Source organism: Nesoenas mayeri (genome assembly GCF_963082525.1).
Source record: "Nesoenas mayeri genome assembly, chromosome: 1".
Lineage (NCBI taxonomy): Eukaryota > Metazoa > Chordata > Aves > Columbiformes > Columbidae > Nesoenas > Nesoenas mayeri.
Genome location: NC_137541.1, coordinates 123742308 through 123761996, shown reverse-complemented (window position 1 = coordinate 123761996; position 19689 = coordinate 123742308). Strand labels below are relative to the sequence as shown.

General features: G+C 43.5%; 1 protein-coding gene across 1 annotated transcript in view; it reads left to right on the top strand.

Annotated features, from left to right (window-relative positions):
* Window positions 1-19689, top strand: part of EVA1C (eva-1 homolog C) — a gene marked incomplete at both ends in the record, with an annotated part of 40363 nt that overhangs the window by 14652 nt on the left and 6022 nt on the right. Inside the window, 4 exons of the mRNA XM_080349249.1 lie at window positions 2438-2634; window positions 6025-6148; window positions 9157-9309; window positions 18387-18530. Coding sequence (XP_080205375.1) covers window positions 2438-2634; window positions 6025-6148; window positions 9157-9309; window positions 18387-18530 — 618 coding nt within the window. The remainder of the gene's footprint in view (window positions 1-2437; window positions 2635-6024; window positions 6149-9156; window positions 9310-18386; window positions 18531-19689) is intronic.

Here is a 19689-nt window from a genome sequence, read left to right as displayed (position 1 = left end):
ATATAAGTGGAACCTCTTGTGTTCCAGCTTGATCCCGTTACCCCTTGTCCTGTCATTGTTTGCCACCGAGAAGAGCCTGGCTCCATCCTCATGGCACTCACCTTTTATATACTTATAGACATTAATAAGGTCCCCCCTTAGTCTCCTCTTCTCCAAACTAAAGAGACCCAGCTCCCTCAGCCTTTCCTCATAAGGGAGGTGCTCCACTGCCTTAATCATCTTGGTTGCCCTACACTGGACCCTCTCCAGCAGTTCCCTGTCCTTCTTGAACTGAGGGGCCCAGAACTGGACACAATATTCCAGATGGGGTCTCACCAGGGCGGAGTAGAGGGGAAGGAGAACCTCTCTCGATCTACTAACCACCCCTCTTCTAATACACCCCAGGATGCCATTGGCCTTCCTGGCCACAAGGGCACAGTGCTGGCTCATGGTCATCCTGCTGTCCACCAGGACCCCCAGGTCCCTTTCCCCTACACTGCTCTCTAATATGTAATTTCCCAACCTATACTGGAACCTGGGGTTGTTCCTGCCCAGATGCAGGGCTCTACACTTTCCCTTGTTAAATTTCATCAGGTTATTCCCCGCCCAACTCTCCAGCCTGTCCAGGTCCCACTGGATGGCAGCACAGCCTTCTGGCGTGTCAGCCACTCTTCTCAGCTTAGTGTCATCAGCAAACTTGCTTATAGTGCACTCTGTTCTCTCGTCTAAATCGTTAATGAATATATTGAATAATATTGGCCCCAGCACTGACCTCTGAGGCACTCCACTAGATACAGGTCTCCAACTAGACTCCGCACCATTGACTACCACTCTCTGTCTTCTCTCCTTAAGCCAGTTTGCAACCCACCTCACTACTCTATTGTCTAGACCACACCTCCTCAACTTAGCAGCTAGGATGCTGTGGGAGACTGTGTCAAAGGCTTTGCTGAAGTCAAGGTAGACCACATCCACCGCTCTGCCATCATCCATCCACCTTGTTACATTCTCATAAAAGGCTATGAGGTTGGTCAAGCATGACTTACCCTTAATAAAGCCATGCTGACTGCCCCTAATAACCCTCTTATCCTTGATATGCCTTGAGATGGCACCAAGGATAAGCTGTTCCATTACTTTCCCAGGGACGGAGGTGAGGCTGACCAGTCTATAATTACCTGGGTCCTCCTTCTTGCCCTTTTTGAAGACTGGAGTGACATTTGCTTTCCTCCAATCCTCGGGCACCTCTCCCGTTTCCCAAGACCTGGCAAAGATGATGGAGAGTGGTCTAGCAATGACTTCAGCCAGCTCCCTCAGCACCCGTGGGTGCATCTCATCTGGACCCATGGATTTATGGACGTCCAGACTACTTAGTTGCTCCCTAACCCAGTCCTCATCGACTAAAGCAAACTCCTCCATTGACCTGGCTTCATCCAGGGTCTCAGGGGTACAGGGCTCCCCAGGACAGCCTCTGGCAGAGTAGACAGAGACAAAGGAGGCATTCAGTAATTCTGCCTTCTCTGTATCTTCTGTCACCAGGACACCCACCCATTCATCAGTGGGCCTACATTGCCTCTGGTATTAGTTTTATCCGCTATGTATTTGAAAAAGTTCTTTTTGCTGTCCTTGACCCCTTTCGCCAGCTGTAATTCTAAGGAGGCCTTGACTATCCTAGCTGCCTTCCTACGTCCTCTAACAGCAGCCTTATATTCCTCCCGAGTGGCCAGCCCCTGCTTCCATGACCTGTAAACCCGCCTCTTGTGCTTGAGCATACCCAACAGATCTCTATTCAACCACGCAGGTTTCCTGGCTCCCTTCCTTGAGTTCCTGCGTGTGGGGATGATCCTGAGCTTGGAAGAAGCAATCCCTGAATGCCACCCAGCTATCTTGGGCCCCTTTACCTTCAAGCAGCCTGCTTGATTTGGGATTTCCCCCAGCAATTGCTTGAAAAGGCCACTTATGGGCCACCTTTCCTCTGTTATCCCAGCATCTGATTCAGCGATACAGAGAGAATCACTTTTATTATCACTTGTGTGAAACACAACTGCCTAGGAGCCCAGAAGTGCAAAGCATCAGTTTAAGACAAGGTGTGAGGAGCACCTTAGCGAGCTGGATTGCAAGAGTCCAGCCCGCAAAACCAACTAATAGCCCTTCCGACCTCTGCAGCCATGACTGGCAGGGACCTGAGCCAATTTATTGTCTGTGAAATGACACCTCTGACGCGGTGCTGGTGCCAGAGTGCTGGTAGGGCTCTGACTCCCTGCCGCGCCAACTCTTGTTTTGCAGACCTGAGTGTTACTAGCGTGTAGAAGTTGACCCATTCACGGAACTATGTGGTGTGGCAGTGGGCCATACGGGTAACCTTGAATACAATGCCCTTTCCAGAGACTGATTGTGGTTTTCTTATTATCTAACGAGCTTGTCATTTCCTGTACTAGTTGTAACAGAGCTGAATATTTTCTAGGTTACCTAACCAAACTTCTGCAAAATCATACTGCCTATGCCTGCGATGGGGAACATTTGAGTCTTCACTGTCCTCGGCATTCAACAATAAGTATTCAGTCAGCATTTTATGGGCAAGACTACCACATGTGTAGTACTCAGGAGCCTGAAACCAGGATGACAGAACCCGTAAACTGTGTGGCACCCACCTCTTTGCAGGTATTGCACGTTGTAAAGGTTCTTAATGCACAGAATGTTTTTGATGGTTTCCATGCGGTGAGCTATGATGTGTGAGAACTGCAGTTATTCACAACATTGAATGAAATAAAATCATGTCTGTGTCAGTTTACCATAAAAAGTATTAAAACTGAACGGATTTTTCTGGCCAGCAGGATGTTACCATAGGATTGTGAAAGCTTTGTGGATTGCCTTCTAGTTTAAAAAGTCTTGCTTTGGAAACCCTCTTCCCAAAGTTCTCTAGAATAATGAGTTCCCTTCTAATCAAGGGCTGGTCATGACTCAGCAGACCAGTCTTAATCCATCATATGGTCTCTCCTTGTCCCCAGGAGAGGGTACAAACATCTGATGGAGCTGGGTTACAAATCCACTGAGTAAGATGGCGTTCTATTTGATGCTTGGCTTGTTCCATGTCTATCTTCACTCATGAGAAAGGCACTGTGACAGCTAAACATCAAATCCTTCTGCAGATGGCTGCATTTCTGTGAATACATTGTTTGTATTGGTAATTTCCTATGGTTTGTCTTCTAGGCTCACTTAAGTGTAGCTTAAAATGATTTATACTTCACAAATTATTACTTTCTGCTGTGGAGATTTTTGTAGCAAGACCTAGAAGGTCTGACTTACTGCTGTCAAAGGTTTGTTTCATCATAGTGAAAATGCCCAGTGTCAAGCCAAATTCAGTAAATCATTGCAAAAATGAGTAGTCAGTAGAATCTGCGAATGTTCTGTTGGTGAAGCTGTTATAAATGCTCTGTGGAAGCTTTGATGAAGCTTGCAACATTGGTGCTTGCAGCCAACACATTGCTTCTTGACAACATGGAATGTTTGTTGCCACCACTAGTGAGCTGAAGAGTTAAATAGAGTTCTTTGGTGGTCATATCCTCTCTCCAGAAACAATATGAGCTCAGTTTTCTAAGTGTGGCTTGCCCTTGCTATACTGCATCTTCTGAAGACGTGCCAGGCATGACCTATGGGCCATGTGAAAGTACAGCTCCCTTCTAAAAACGGTAGGCCAGATGCATCCTTGATGTCATTTTACTGACTGCACTGAAGTGACACCAATGATTTGACCTTTGCGAGGTCTCTATGGGTAGTTTTTTCCCTTGAATATTGTAAACACAGCATGGAATAACTATTGTATAACCTATCATCGTCATTCAGGCACTGTTGCTGATCAAAGGCACGAAGGCATTTTGACGAGGCCATGAACGTGAGAGATACGAATGCTCTGTATGTCACGGAGTTCCGGTTCTGTCAAGGAGAAGAGGCACATCCTGTAAACTGATTTCTTTGAAAAGAGCACCAGTGATCTCATCCCTCCTCCCTTTCCCTTTGGAACCACATCTGCAGTCTGCATAATTGGGCATGATGCTACCCTGCAGTCAGGAGGAAGCATAATAGGCATTTTTTACAGTGACCTCCTATTTAAAGGATCTCTGCGAAGTTAGATCTGTCTCAAGATATTAACAGCCCAGTGCTGTTTCAGTATGAGTATCATTGTTTGCTTTTGTGGTCGCGTGTTTTTGCACAGCAACACGACAGAAAATGCGACTGCTCTTTACGTTACGTAGGAGACAATGCAAACAGATGCACAGGAGATGATTCAGCTCAGGTGCAAACAGAAGGTGACTCTATAGGGCACAGTCATCTCAACTTGCTCAAGATGTAACTCTATTTCACTGGCCAGTTCCAGAATAATCCCAATTAAGGAGTTATTTGTTTGACTTCCAGCTCTATAAGAGAAGAATTGACTGATAAAATTAAGTCTGCTGTGCTTTTCCTTCCCTTTTAAACTCTTTAGAGTGCACTTAATGCTCAAAAAGTGCTGGATGCAAGTCCTTCTCTACCAACGGGAACAAAAAGGCAAGAGTGTTACAGGATCACTGCAATGTGCTGCCAATGTGGGTCATTTCTGCTCGGGAGGGATTGCTTCCAGGGATGACAGGAGAGATTCAGCCACTGCCAGCTTCCTCAGCCTGGAAACAAGAGTGCAGCTTGTGTTATCACAGTGGTAAACTTGAGATTTGGCCTTTTGGTATGACAGAGACCCCCTCTGATGAGAAGCAAGGCCAACATTCCCATAGATTTTACTAGAGTACCTAAAACTATCAGAGAATGATATAGTTACTGCTGTCAAGAGCGGGGTGACCCAGAGATAGCACCCTCCTTATCACAGTCTGCTGTGCTTTTAAACATCAAGAGTCCTGGGCACAACAACACAGACTATCCAAAATACGGTGTGTAGAAAGCCCTCTCTAAACTGGGCTTTGAAGGTGATTAGGAATTTCATAAGTATACTGCTGTATTTAAACTGTTTTTTTTTTTAGGTGCTTTGGCTTGTGACTGTGTTAAAAAGTGGACTCCCAATCGTCTTGGGCAATGTCTTTGTATTTTCTGTAGCTACAGCTCTGAAACCACTGATGAAGTGGGAACACTAATGTGAGCATTAGCAGTACTTAATCCTTTTGCTGGACTTGGAGAGGGTCCACATGACACTTGCATATAACACTACTGATTTTTTATTGTCCTCCTCTGTTGCCACTCACAGTGAAACAAGTACAGTAAGAACCACGGTATATTGCTGGGCCAAAAAATCTGGGGTAGATATGGCCTTAGAACAGCATTAAAAAAAAAAAGAAAAAAAAAAAGAAAAAAGACAAACAGGTTTAGGGTGGGTAGGTGCTTTTGTGCTATCTGATCAACCCAATTCTGAAATTTCTTCAAGTGGCAAATCAAGTAAATATCTGCAAGCAAGAAGTAAGTGCCCCTTAAGCAGGAGGTCCCACATATGGCTTAAAGGTTGTGCTTAAGTGTCACTAAGCGCACCAAGTCCTTAGAACTGTTTTAAGTGAAGATACTACAGAGCGTGATCAGGTAAACTTAAGCAGATCAAGATGAAGTGGTTAAAAAGACATCTTTTTGAGTTAGCATGCTTCACCCGAACATTGCATTCCCAGAAATGTGCCTCAGGCATGTCAGCAAAGGGGCTGGGGGCTGAGCATGTTCCCACTTGCTCTGGGTTCTGTATGGAGTCCCAAACATCACCAAGGTGGTGGTGGCACACAGCGAGATCTGGCTGACCCACTTGGGGCAGAGGGAAAAGTGACAAACGACAGCAAATTAGCAACATCCTAAGTCGCCATGGGCATCAGCATGATGAATGTGTGCCCATAAACTTGGCCATCACTCAGAGTCCAGTAGAGATGTGGACTAAATCCAATGATACAGATGTTTCTTACATGTTTACAGCAAAAAAAGTTGTGAAGGAATGATTTGTCTCCTGTATAGAACAAAGTGCAACTAATTGTCTCATTGGTGTATAGCTTCATACCTTGTTTTCAAGCCTGTCCTTTTTGCCCGTTGTTCTAGAAAGTACTGGATGAATGCCAAAACCTGAGATCCTGCCAACTCCTTGTCAATAGTCGGGTTTTTGGACCTGATCTGTGTCCAGGGACCACTAAATTCCTCCTTGTCTCCTTTAAATGCAAACCTAGTAAGTAATCCACATCAGGCAAATGTGTTTTTGTGTGTGTTTTGTTGTTTGTTTTTGTTAAAATGCCACTGCACAAGGCTTTGCATAAATCCATGTGAAGTTTTGAGACTCTTAGATTAGTAGCGAATTGTTTTTTCTGTTTTACCTTAGCACTTCATTGTGTTTGCAACTTCATTGTGTGTACTGCCAATTTCTTGACCAGTGTAGTTTGGCAGAGTCAGATGTCAGACATCAGACTAGAAAGGAAAAATGTTTTGGAAATTGTTTTTAAAGAGCTGGCAATGATAATGTCATGTTAGAAAGATAGAGCTGAACAGCAAAAACAGGTGTTTGGGCTAAGGATCCAAGTGATGAAGAGGATATCATAATAAGGAATATGCAAAAATGCTTAAGGAGGTAGGACCAAAGCTTTCAAGGATTCTCTGTTACTACCTCCCATTTGTAGAATAATGGCTGGAGGATACACATGCATGGCTAACTTTATCACAGAATTTCATTGTAGAATCACCTGTATTCTATGCAGTCAATTGATGGTGATACGTAAAGGGACACACCATGCCTCAAAGAGAATGCACTTTGTAAACATGAGAAAAGTGTAATCATCATGAGGTTTCATTTATTGGTGTTCTTTAATTGTTTTTCTTGTTGCTATTGTACATGAGAACAAGCCCCAGTAGCCCAGGGGCTCAGCTTTTTTTGGCAGCTAATCTGCAGTGTGGCTGAACTGGATCCCAAAGAAAATAGTTGGATGATGATTTATGGGTAGGTTCACCAGCCAACTCAGAAATACCATTCCACAACTAAAGGAGAAAGCACAAAGGAGATTTTCTTTAATCAGAGCATTGAGATAGGTATCATTGGTGGAATAGGAACAGGGGTGGCAAGCAAACTGAAGGGCCAGTTTATGCAGAGTATTGAAGTCAGAGCAGAGATACGGGAATGGAGTGGGCAGATGTTACCTTTAGCAAAGCACTGACACAAGAACTCCCAATGAGATTTACTGGGCCACTCATCAGGGAAGAGAAAAGAGCTGAAATTTAAAATCTTAATTATCTGTTTTATTACCTTAATAGTTTGTTGGGTTTTCTTCATGTTACAATTACTTCATGGTTAATAGTAGATGGATTTGAATATCATATCTGTGTCTGTGTCATTAAAAATCTCTTTTTACTAATCAAAAGCGGATTGGCATCCTGTTTGTTACTTTCATAAACGGCTTAATATTTTCCCACTGGAAATGAGCTACTTTGAATAAATAATCTTATCTGTGGTCTGAATTTTACAAAAGCTGGTCAAAAGTGTATTTAACAACAAGTGCTGCCTTTAGAATTGAGAAATAGTGCAGTTACAGTGCAAATTACATGATTTCATGTGACAGGAAATTTATATTTTTAGGTAAGATACCAATATTGTTATGCTTGGCTGTGGAAAAACATCCTTTCTCAGGAAATCACTTGAATATAACTTTATTTTACAGTCTCCTTGCCTTCAAATGCGCACTTAAGCAATTGCCTGAATCCCTTTGTTTTTCATGTATTTAGAACTATTGTTGCTGTATTTCTGCAGAAGTCTCTTGTATTCCTACCCCTGTCTTGTACCACTTGTGGGTTTGTTTTGTTGTCTGTATTTCCATGGCCTCTCCAGCAACCACAGGGCACAGCCGTACAGACACACAGCCCAGCTTCAAGCTGTCAGCCCTTGGGCCAGAGCCTCTGTTTTCTTGGCATGATCTCCATGGGTGTACGGTGCTTCTGCAGAAGTAACAACCTGCAGTAGGCCAAGTAGTTTCAAAAATCACTGGTTTTAGGCTTAAACTTGTGACTGCTGATGAGCTCAAATGGAAGAAACTGGACTATTACCAAGAGCATTAACCTTTTTTTTTTTCTTTTTTTTTAATCTGTTCTATTCTAGATGAAACAATAATGTTTTCTTTATTGAGTAGATAGGAGGTTTTTCTCTCTCCAGTTCCCCTAGCACCAACACTCACGCTCCACTCACAGGGATACCACTCAGTAACAAGAAGCTTTCCCTTTTCTCCTGCTCAGCTCAGGAACCTCCTTTTCCTGTTTTCACGTTGTCGAAGGACAAAAAAAATGGAGCAGAATAGACTCTTCTCCCTGGCCTTATCTTCAGTAAAAAGTTTTGCCACCATACCTACACCAGGAAGACTTGAGCACTAAAATGCTGCAAGCAGAGTGGCTGCTCAGGCTGGCAGGGAACCCCCTTGGCCAGATGGCGGATTTTAATGGGTTCCCCGTGTGGGATGATCCGTGCTGTCTGGAGACCATCTCAGCAGCTTCCCCACCTCTGTGCCTGTGCCAGCTGAGAAGGGGAGGGGGTATATTTTTCTCAGGCTCCTGCTTCACATCGCCTTGTCAGCAAAAGCTTTCAAATGAGCCCGTGTGGGATAATCACGCCCAGGGAAACTCACTGGTCTTGGTGGAGCCATGGAAATAGAGCTGGGAGGACTCTATGTCTGAGGATATGCAGCCCGTCCCCATGCCTTTGTGCCTCCCATTCTTCAGCGCTCACTCAGTGCTATGTGTGATGGCACGGGGTGATGGCAGCCCATCCCCATGATTGATGAGCGGTAGGAGACTCTCGGCACTCCGGCGGGCATCTGAAGTAGGCACAGAATGCAACATTGTCCTGGGGAGAGACAAAAGGGAAGGAGGAGGCTTCTTCTGCTGAGCAGCGGTGGAAAGCAAGCCAGGAAATCAGGCGGGAAAGGGGGAGGCTGTTCCACTGGGAGAGGAGATTGGCAAAAATTAACTTTTTAATTCCTTTCAAAAAGGAGCCGGAGGCTTTAGGTAGTCATATGGGAGCAATTCAGTTGGAGGAAACACTCCACTTTGCTGTTGGCTTTGCCTCTGGTTGCAATGGTGCCAAGTATCACTTGCAACAGAACTTGCAGAAAAGCTGTTTTCTGTCATTCTGCTATTTGCTATTAACAGTCTAGCCGAGTAAATTACCTCACGCTACCATATTGTTCTTTGCTTCTATTTTAGCTGAATACAAAAGCAAATCAGCATGTGAAAACCAGGAACTGAAACTCCACTGTCAGGAGTCCAAGTTCCTTATCATCTACTCTGCCACCTATGGCAGATGGGCACATGAGGAGAACGTCTGCTCAAGAGAAGTGGAGCGCGTCCCCCCCTTTGGTATGTTTTTATGCTATTGATAGACATTCTCCAAACAGGTGCACAGAGAAGGGAAGAAACAGATGGGGAGAAAACTTCGGGCACAAGGGCAATGGCATTTTGGAAGAGACAGTGGTTGAAACATGGAGAGATTATTTCTGGAAATCAAACAAATTGCCTAGTATGAGGGAGAAGCAAAGTAAGAAATGCAGACAAGTAATAAACTTTCATATAGTTAATCAGTCCTTAGTATGGTTAACATCAAAAACTCTAGTTCTGTTGGCTGTCTTGAACTTAGGTGATGTTTACTAAATATCAGCTGTTGGCCTCTCTTCTTCCTCCAACTTCAGGCAATGATTAGGCAACCCGAGTGTCACAATACCAGGTCTTACTGTTACCTTCTTCTCTGATCTCTCTTTCTGCCAACTCTTCCTTGGCTTAAGTGCAGACTGTAAGGCTAGAGTCCGTAGGTCAACGTCCATTGCTTTAGATGCTGCTGTATGACCAGACTCCAAGACTGTGCATGTGTACTAGAAAACTGAATGTGCCTGGGACTTCCCCCTGGCACCACATCCATCAGGCAGGAGTGTCCTCTTTATGAAGTATTAAACTCTTCCCTCCAAAGCAGGGTGACTGCACGCAGGCTGCCTCTTGGGGCTGCTCCCTGCTCTGTGCTACGTCCTCAGCTGTGATGAGGAGTTACTGGGAGGACGCTGTTGGCCCAAGCCAGATGAGTGCAGGGACCACATTTATCAGAGTGGAGCACTCTGTTGTGATGCCAGAAACATGCCCCTCTCACTGCTGATTTACTGATACAGGTGTATCCCAATAGATATATTAATATATAATATTAATATCACTATATCAGTAGGTAATTTATAAATGATATATTAATGTTGCTATAATGTTAATATTACTTTTGTCAGACTCCGAACACTTTCAGGCACAGACTGTTTGCTTTTGAACAGGTAAAAGAACCCAAAACATCCTAAGTAGTTGTATGGTCTACATTGATAACCAGTCATCGACTTCGCTGTCTCAGATGGTGTATGATTAGTGACTTATGACTCACTTTCTATCGCTAAATATGTAAATGTATAGTAGTATGTGGTTGTGAGGGTGCTTCATGCTTGTATAAATAGTATGTTCAGCGTTTGACACCAAAGGTATGAAGGTAAATGTTCATGCCATGGAGAAGGACAGCACAGGATACGTGCGCTATTCAAATCCCTTAATATCACACAGGGAAGGACTTATATAACTGATGCCAGCCCTGTGCAAAGGCTGACCTTTACTCCTAAGAAATATGCTTCAAGTGAAACATCTAAGAAGCATCTCTGAACATCAAGAAGAGACCGATAATTAGTCTTAAAAGCCACTTGTCTGCACGCCAATGTTTCTATTTAGTTGTAGAGATATTAAAAATGTATTGGTTGAAAATTGCAATCTGGTCTTACACAAGAATCTATTTCAAATTGCCAGGTCTGTATTTCACACTGGCAGAGCAGAGATAGCTCAGTTGATCGAGAAAGGCTGCCATCGTACTTATTTCTTGTACTTCATTCACCTCTGGAAATCACTCGCCTCTAATGGCAGCGCTTACGGTTCACAGATCAGAATACTGCAAGCTCCTCTGACTGGATAAAGTTTCTCAGTATAGAGAAAGAATTTGCAACAGCAACAAACTCTTGTCTGCAGCCCCCTGCGTATGAGCCCTTCTTGAGCAACACCTTGGCTGTTGCTGGTTTTGTGTTCTATAAAGTGACCTAAAACTGTGGTAATAGGAGAGAGCATAAAACCTGAGACAAACACAAGGTGGATCTGTAGAAGGAAGATCCTTGTATAGATTTCCCATTACTTAAAGTGCTTGGCCTTTTCCCACATGGTGCCAGTAACCCTCTGCAGTGAGTATGATTTTCAAAAGCATGTGTGTAGCCTGGGAATACACATTCATTTATCGCAACAGACAGCGTTTGGGAGCCAAATCCAATTGACTCCAGATCAATCCATCTCAAGCTTAAATCTTATTTATGTGGTTATTTAAGCACATATAGATGTGAGTGGTGCCTGTGTACCTTTCTCTAAGGGGAAACAATGGTAATTTGAATGTCAACTTGATTTAAATGATTTGAGACAATTTAGAAAACTTACTTCAGCTGCTCTCCATTCTTGAATCAGAGCCCACATACACTTGTGTTTGCACCAAGAGCTAAATCTGCCCCAAGACACATTGAATTGTTGTTTCTACCCGTGTTTGTGCATCTCAGCCTAAATACAGAGCTTGAGCCTTTCCATTTCTTTCAGTGCATCACAGGGAAGCTGTGAGGTGTTTTTAGTACCATGCAGAAGAGAAGTTGTCTGCCGGTCCTAATGACATGTATAGGAAGTCTCTGTTGAGCTTAAGAGTTTTGCATCTATCCATACTGGATATGGCCCTTCTGGGAGTACTGGTTATTGAATTAATTAGATGTTTCTCTAGATTTTGGTGACCTCATGTTACATGTAATACGGCTCATAAGCAATTAATGACAAACAGCAGCTTTGAACTGAGACAGATGTATTCTGAATTATTACTTTTCTGTGAATAATCTGTCAAATCGGCTGACAGATTTTTGGAGCTTTGCTTCAAAGGAAACACAGGAAGACATAAAATTTCTTTAACGTAAAGGCACTTCTCCATGTAGGAAATAGAGCATATAAATCCATCTCTGGTATTGGTGATATCTGTGTGGCCTCAGAGCACTTGTAGGATCCTGAGCCTCAGCTCAACATTTAACATGACTGCCTCCCTTTGGAACTAGTTTTCTGTGATGGTTTAATAACATAAATTCAATGCCATTTTCAATACAGAGGAGGAAGAAAAGCAATGGCATAATGGTGTCCTCCCTGATAGATAAAGCCTTTACAGTAGACTTGTCCCTTGGTCTGATTAAGTCTCACACTAGGCAGCAAAACAGCTTTAGCACGAGACAATGCCAACCAAACAGCCCATGCAGGATGGGCTATGGAAACACACATTCAGATCCCTATTCTGATTTGGATAAAGGTAAGATTTGAATCTGGGTAAGGGATTGAACTACTGGGCACAAGAGACTCTATACCATGTATCACAAAGACAGCACTACTTCAGTCCCAAGACTGATATGTAATTATGCATGTAACTTGCACCCTTTGTTTCCAGTGTCTCTTGCTTTGGTTAAAAATGACCAGAAACAAAAAGCTGCACTTAGAACAACTTATCTTGTTCAATGCAGTTTGGGGAAGGGGGAGGATTTGTCAAAGAATGTGAAATTTCCATGTAAGATCACCACGAAACATTTTTCCCATTTCTAACACTTTCACCATCAAACTGAAATACGGTGTTTTTACATGTCTCTGATCTTGCTCTCTGACTTGTCATCACAGCCATTGATTACAATGAGTAGTCACCAGTGCCCACTTTAAAGGACAGTGCAGAACACTTGTCTCCAGGCATTTTAGGACATTTTGCCTTCGGGAGAAGTTTATTCTGCAGATTAAGCTCCTACTGTAAGTAGCAGAGTTCACTGAAGCACAGGGAATTATTTCCATTATAAGATCACTGTATCTTCACAGGAGAATAAAAAACTCCTGCTTCTGCAGCTGTTCGAATGACTGGCACTGGTAATACTGTACAGAATTTACAGAAAGTAGCTTCTCTGTTTTACTAAGATTATCAAAAACGTCACAAGAAAACGAAAACTTTTTTGGGTGCGGTTTGGTAGCAGACAGTTCTGCTTAGACGAATCTATTGTGCCCAGTGCCAAAGCAGGAAACCCTAGCTGTTCTTGTGTGAGTTGTTGCCTTTTTCTGGCATATTATCTCTTTTCTATTTGTACTAACATGTACACAAGGAAAGAGAAAATTTATTGGCCAAAAGACGTTAGAGAGTTGTGCCAGAACAGGTTACTGCAGAGAGTACAAGGACGATTCAGGTCAACAAACACTACTCAAATCAGAAATTACTCCTGTTAATACATGAAAGTACTCGACAGAAGGCTCGGTAGTGGGTCACCTCTAGCTGCAACTTGCAAGCTAGAATGCTAAAATGTCCTTCCCAGAAATATCACCAGGTTGTGCACTGGCTGGTCGGATGTGCCCTTCTTCCAGCACTAATGACCAGCAGACCCCTGAATTGCGTCTCTTCTGTGCTGGGAGGTTGGGTCCTTTTCAGCACAGCCCTCTCTTTTGCCTGTCCCCTCTTTTGCGAGCTTGAGAGGGGAGGTGGAGAATTCAGACACTCATCACAGTTTGCACCAGGTACGACATAACCTGGGGCTGAGTTTTGTCCTAATCCCCTCTTTCCGGTGAAATGGCATTCAGCTAAGAAGAAAGGATGTTGGCAAGGCAAGAGAGATTTCCAAAATCCTGCAGGTTCCTTCCAGCCCAACAAGGCGTCATGGTTTTGTTATATAACAGTATTTTTGTGATACTGCGATTCCTTTTTTTTTTTTTTATCAGTATTGTGGACAATTCAAAAGACCTACATCTCTTATTCCCTAACAGTGATTGAAAAGCTTCAATTCCTAAGAGATGGATACTCCTCCTAGTGTGAGCCAGTCCCTTGTATACATCTCTCAAGAGCAAATATAAATGAAGTAAAGGTACAAACAGCTATAGGCCAGTCTGGAAATGCTTACACACAGCAGTTACTAGGTTCATGCTAGCTATAGACTTCTAGGTGCCATAAAATACAAACTGTGTAAGCTGGCCCAAACTTAGGACGTGCTGGATATTGAAGTACAGACACTTCATGGAGCACTTAGTCAAAGTACACTTGGCACTTGAGTCTAAAATAAGCCAAGGAACTTCTGCCTGGGTATAAGCAGACCTAAATGGTGGAAAACAAAGCAATGAGCATTTGAACAGAGGGAATCTGGTTCCTGCTGTCACCAGCGAGTGTGGAGCTCCACTTGTCTCTTGCCCTTGGTGTCTGTGCTGGCAGATGGATCTCCCACTCTGCGCATATGCATGTGCAAGAGGGAGAGAAAGACCAAGGGTTGTTTTGTTTTGGATTTTTTTTTTGTGCAAAATTCTTACAGACTGAATTCTGAACTCAGAGCCACTTGTAAATAAAACCAAGCAATGGGCTAATCTCATGCAGGCTTACAAGGGCCTCACAACAGGCACTACAGAGAGGGCCAGAGGGAGGGTGCAGCTTTTCAGAGAGCCTTGGTGCTGTATTCACTTCCAAGGAATGGCCTCTGCTGGCAGTAAGTAGTATTTTTAGCATATTATACTGCCTTGTTTACTGACAGTACTTGGACCTGGAATATAAAGGTATCAGCACACTATTTGGAAGCGCTGAAACACTTCATAAGTGCTGCTGATCATATTATGTGTTTTTGCTAGAATCCACAGCTCAAATGGCCCTTTTCTGATGCATAGGCAGGACCCTGTGTGCCATGCTCTTGCATAAATTACCATATTATTATGGTAACTTTCTTTAGGAGTCTGCAGCCTTAATTTGCTCTGAACTTCATAGTTGCCCCTTGACAGTTCTTACCGCCAGAGCTGATATTTGGGCTCCACAAAGCACAAGCCATCCCAATTTGGTAGTGTGAAATCTCTGCTTTCAATTGATATTAAAAGCAAGCTCCTTATTCTTTTGCGTGTAGGCACAGCCCGAAAAGCATAAAGCACCATAAGTTGGGATGAAAGCAAGGGGCGGCTGGGCTCCAGTGACAAATTTGTGGAGGGGCTCCTGTTTTGGGTGGCCTGGTCCTTCACTTTTTATGTCATGCAGATCTACATTTGAGACACGTCCCCTACCCACCACGTCTTGAGTCTTGGCCTGTGAATAGTGATATGGGAGAAGGTGGCAATCAGTGCTGTCTGGACAGGGTATGACAGGATGCTGTTGGCAGAGCTTGGCATGAGATGCTCAGACCAGCTCTGGCAGCTCCATCACCTGCAGGGTCTTGTATGGCAGAGTGGAAAGACAAGGAGGGAAAGCTCCTGCTGTCTGCATTGAGAGCAGCTTTAAGAAACCAAAGACAAATTGCTTCTCATTAAAGCCTGCCTAATTTATGGCATGTCATTTGCATGCCAAAACTTGCCTAAACAAAGCTAATTAGGGAGCTGAAAGAGCCTTTCCTCCAGAAACAAGGCTTTCTGCACTAACTGTTAAATAACTGCAGTCAGATTGATAGTTTATTACTGCATTAAGAAGCTCTTCTTGACACCCGTATTTCTGGGCCATCCATATAAGTGTCTGTTTCAAAAGACCCACCAACAGTCTTGATGTGTAGCAGGCAACTTTGGGAGGAAGGCGTGAAAAACAGAGTGTTTTCCCAGCCACACATTGCTGCTTTTTCTATCACTGCTGGTGGGCGCCCCCAGCCTCCTAGCATGCCAGGAAAGTGCCTTTCAAGAGGCAGTTTATTTTAAACACATGGTACCAATTTAGCAAGCCCCATGGCTCACTTAGATATTCAGAAAGAAGACACATGGCATATTTATGTTCATCTCCTGATTCATGGTTTCTTTGGGACCATTCAGTAGGACCATTCATTCATTTACTCAAAATGCAGCACTGACTGAATCCCCTCTTCATTCAGACCCTGCAATAAAGTGCCTGACCAGAAGGAGGACAAGTTATTCCTAGTGCAAGCTCTGTGTTGCTGCAGCTGGATTGCTATTAGACCTCAAGCAAGTTTGGCTGAAACTGCCTTGACCATCCCTTTGGCACACACTGATGCCTCTGACTTTGGTGCAGAGACACTTCTGTAATGTCTGCTTCTGGGAGATTGTACAGATGAAGCTGCAGATATTGGAAAAGTAGCCTTTGGTACCATATACACAGAATTCCTCTGAGCTGAACTCATTGTTCAGCTGGCATCGTAGCTGCCAGGAAAGCTAGCGGGGAGATAACAAGGATGCACATAAACCTGAGAGAAAAAAATTGAACACTTTTTGACTGAATCACTAAAAGCCAAAATCTTGTTAGATGACAGGAAGCTGTTAAATATATTTTTGTTGTTGTTACAAATCTTTCCAGTTCGTTTCTTGCTGTCCTGCAAAAGCAAGCCAGCCTTGCATTTGCTCACCTGTGACACCAGGCAAACCTTGGGAAGTTCTCCAAAAACTGGCCAAGAGCCTGCAGGCGTATGACGACTGGCTCCTCAGGCAGAGGAGCCAAATCCAACATGAATATAGATGATAAGGAGATATTAACGCCCACAGAAACATGAGCAAACATCTACCAAAGGCAAAGCGAAACGTATTCACTGTACCACTGAATTTATAGAAAACCATTAGCAGAACAGCCGCCTGTGTCTTAAGACACTGTGAGTAGCTCAAAGGGCAGGAAATTTTGTAGAAAACATAATTCAGTTTGCCAGATTGCTCTTGTGCTCCCAATCCATTCATTTATGAATCATCTGATATTTCCTCCTGATATTCTTTAGCTGTTTTCATACTTGCCAAAATAAGCTACTTGGCTGCCTCAAATGTCCACCCAAATAGATCCTTACTCATCTGAAATGGCCAGGGAGGGAAACAGCTGAGTTGCTTAGAACTACCCAATGGTTTGGATCAGCCTTCCCCGCCTGCCCAGCAGCCTCCCAGGACACAGGGGCATTAGGATTTTAGGTCTCTGAAAAGACAGAGAGTTGTTCTCCAAAAAGTCCGTGTCCAAAGGTAACCTGCAAGTCCTTTGACAAGCAAATAGATCAGCCCAGTATCTCCCAATGGCTGTGCTCAAGTGTATTATTTATTTAGGGCTGGTGTCAGGGGATTAACTCTAAAAACATAAATGTGCCCAGTTTTCACATCCTAAAGGTGAATATTCTTTGTGAGGAACTCCAGTCTCAGACTTCCCCTTCTTTCCAAACAAGACTGATTTGAGGAACATTTGGAGTGTCTTTGTGAGCCCTATTTCTCCTTCCTCTGAAGAGGCACAAATAAGCTTCAGCAGTTGGAGGGTGACAAGGTGCCATGCTAATCTGGATTTTGTTATAGGAAGAAGGACTGGATTAATGCAGTATGTTGTCAGACCTCTCTATTGTCCCTCCCTCAGAAGAAATATCTGTCATCCACAGAAAGTCACAAAATGCACGAGATATCGCTGACTGGAAGCAGACAGCTTCAGAAAAGCATTAATTACTCCAGACTGTTTAGAAACCAAAAGCATGGCTTGTTTTTCCCTTGAGGCTTGGAGTTTAGCACATCTGAATAATAGGAATTCAATCACATCTATAGATATTATTTCTTTTTTTAAGCAGATTTTTAAAGTTTGTCTGATGCACACACTCTCCCACTCAAATAATTTTAGCGTCACTGTAAAATCCTGGCAATCAAGTTTTATTATTTTATAAATTGTGGTCAAAGGCGTAAATCTTGAATAAGAAAATCCCAGCTCCAAGTGTAGGCGTTAGCGAGGCAGGTTTTCACACACAGCACATGCTTCTTGCTCAGTCCACAGGGAGAGGTTCAGCAGTCTGGAGTCTCTTCATCTGCACGAAATTGGGGTAGTTTAGGCTGCTTTGAAAATGTTGTGGGTTACCTCATGTAATGAGGGCATGAAGGCAGTGCAGTGTAGATGCCATTGAGATTGCTTCAGGCAGGCAAACTTGGCTTGTGGTGGTGGCCTTACCAGAACAGCCTGGAATTTGGTACGGGAGGAAGCAGCCAAATGCTTCCCTGGTTAAATATTGAGCCCATTTTGACCTTTTCACCAGTACAGAATGGCTCCTACCAGCAAGAGGCATAGAAAAACAAAAGCTACATTTAATACACGGAACTTCACTGTAGCCCCAGCTGTTGTGAGACACAAAAATTGATCTCACCTGACTTGAACCGAATTTAATCATTCTGTCAAATCATCTCAATAACCCAGGGACTAAGAGAAAGATCTGCAAACAGGATTGCATCTCCCTTTATTTGCACACTCATCTTGAGATGGAATAGATGGAGAGCTTCCTTGCATTGACAAATCTCAATATTTAATTCTGAAATCCTGTTTAGGCAAACATATGCCTGAAGTCAGTAGCAGATTTGTATCTCTAGTTGTGCATGTAGCAGCTATCATTTCTAATAACATCAGTGTTGTATGTTTATGCTATGTATTTTTCTTTCAGACTGTTTGTCTTACACAGCACTAGAAGTTTTATCAAAAAGGTGTTACGGGAAACAGAGATGCAAAATCCTTGTCATTAGCCGGGATTTTGGAAGTCCATGCCTACCTGGAGTGACAAAATACCTCAACGTCAGCTATGCATGTGGTAAGAGCAAATGCACAGTCGTTTTAAAGCTGTCTTTCTGCTTGCAAAGCAAACCAATGCCAAATGGTGCACACATATGGGGACAGACACACACACACAAACAAAGGCTTCCTGAATCTCCCTTTCCTTTTAGCCTAGGAAGTTTGTGACATAGCCATACAAGAACAACCAAATATGCAAACAATCCACACCTAATGTAAACTTGGGCAGTAAGGGGAATTTTTTCCCATAAAAATGCAGCTGACAATAAAATATAAAGTATGTGTTTTAATATTTTGAGAAATGCTATCAAAATAAGAGTCTGTTCTACAGAATTCATCTGCAGCAGAACTAGGAAGAATAACCTGGTGTTGACTGCCACCAGTGCAGGTAAAGCAGCCCAACATAATTGAAGTACTGTGTGCAAGCCCAGTCCTGAAATTTGATTCACCTGAGCACACCTACAGCCTTCAGCCTTGCAGAGGGATTTCCTTTCTCATGGGCAGAGTCCCATGAAAAGTAAAGGCCTGAGGTTATACATGCCCTGCAGGACTGAAGCCTGTGTCAGCTCATTCTTCAGACAAGTGGGAACAGTTTTCTGTATTCTTTACCATAGACTAATATATTTACATCAGGACAAAGCAGAATTCCCTAAAGTGCTTTTTCTCAAAAGTCAGGGCCATGGGACAGCAAAGTGTAATCTCAATAAAGGTGAGAGAAAAGAGGTTGCAGAACATCAATGCGGTGCCTTATTTTGGCATTGCATATTTTTAGGAATGGCTGCGCGTTTCCTCAGGTTCTGCTTTCTGCTGCTGGCTGTGGGGTAGAAGCGTGAGGGTTGGGGGTGATTGTCTCTCTCACAACTCTGCTTCAGCCAGACGATGCGGTGAAAGCTTTTTCACGCAGTTACCACTCTGCTTACCATGCGCTGTTTGGAAAGCTGCCTGCCCTGCTCCTTCCTGGCTCTTTTTCTGGTCCGCAGGGAGTCACAGCAGTAGGTCCGTGGGGACAGATGAGAGAGACCTTTCGCTGCATCTCTAGCGAATAGTGGTCAAAGGGCACAGGTTATCTGAGACGTGCTTTTGGGAACAGCAGTGTAGGATTGATTACCAGATCACCGTGTACCTGAAGATCAGAGGAAAATGAGCCCTGGCTGCTTCCTTGCTGGCATGAGAGATTT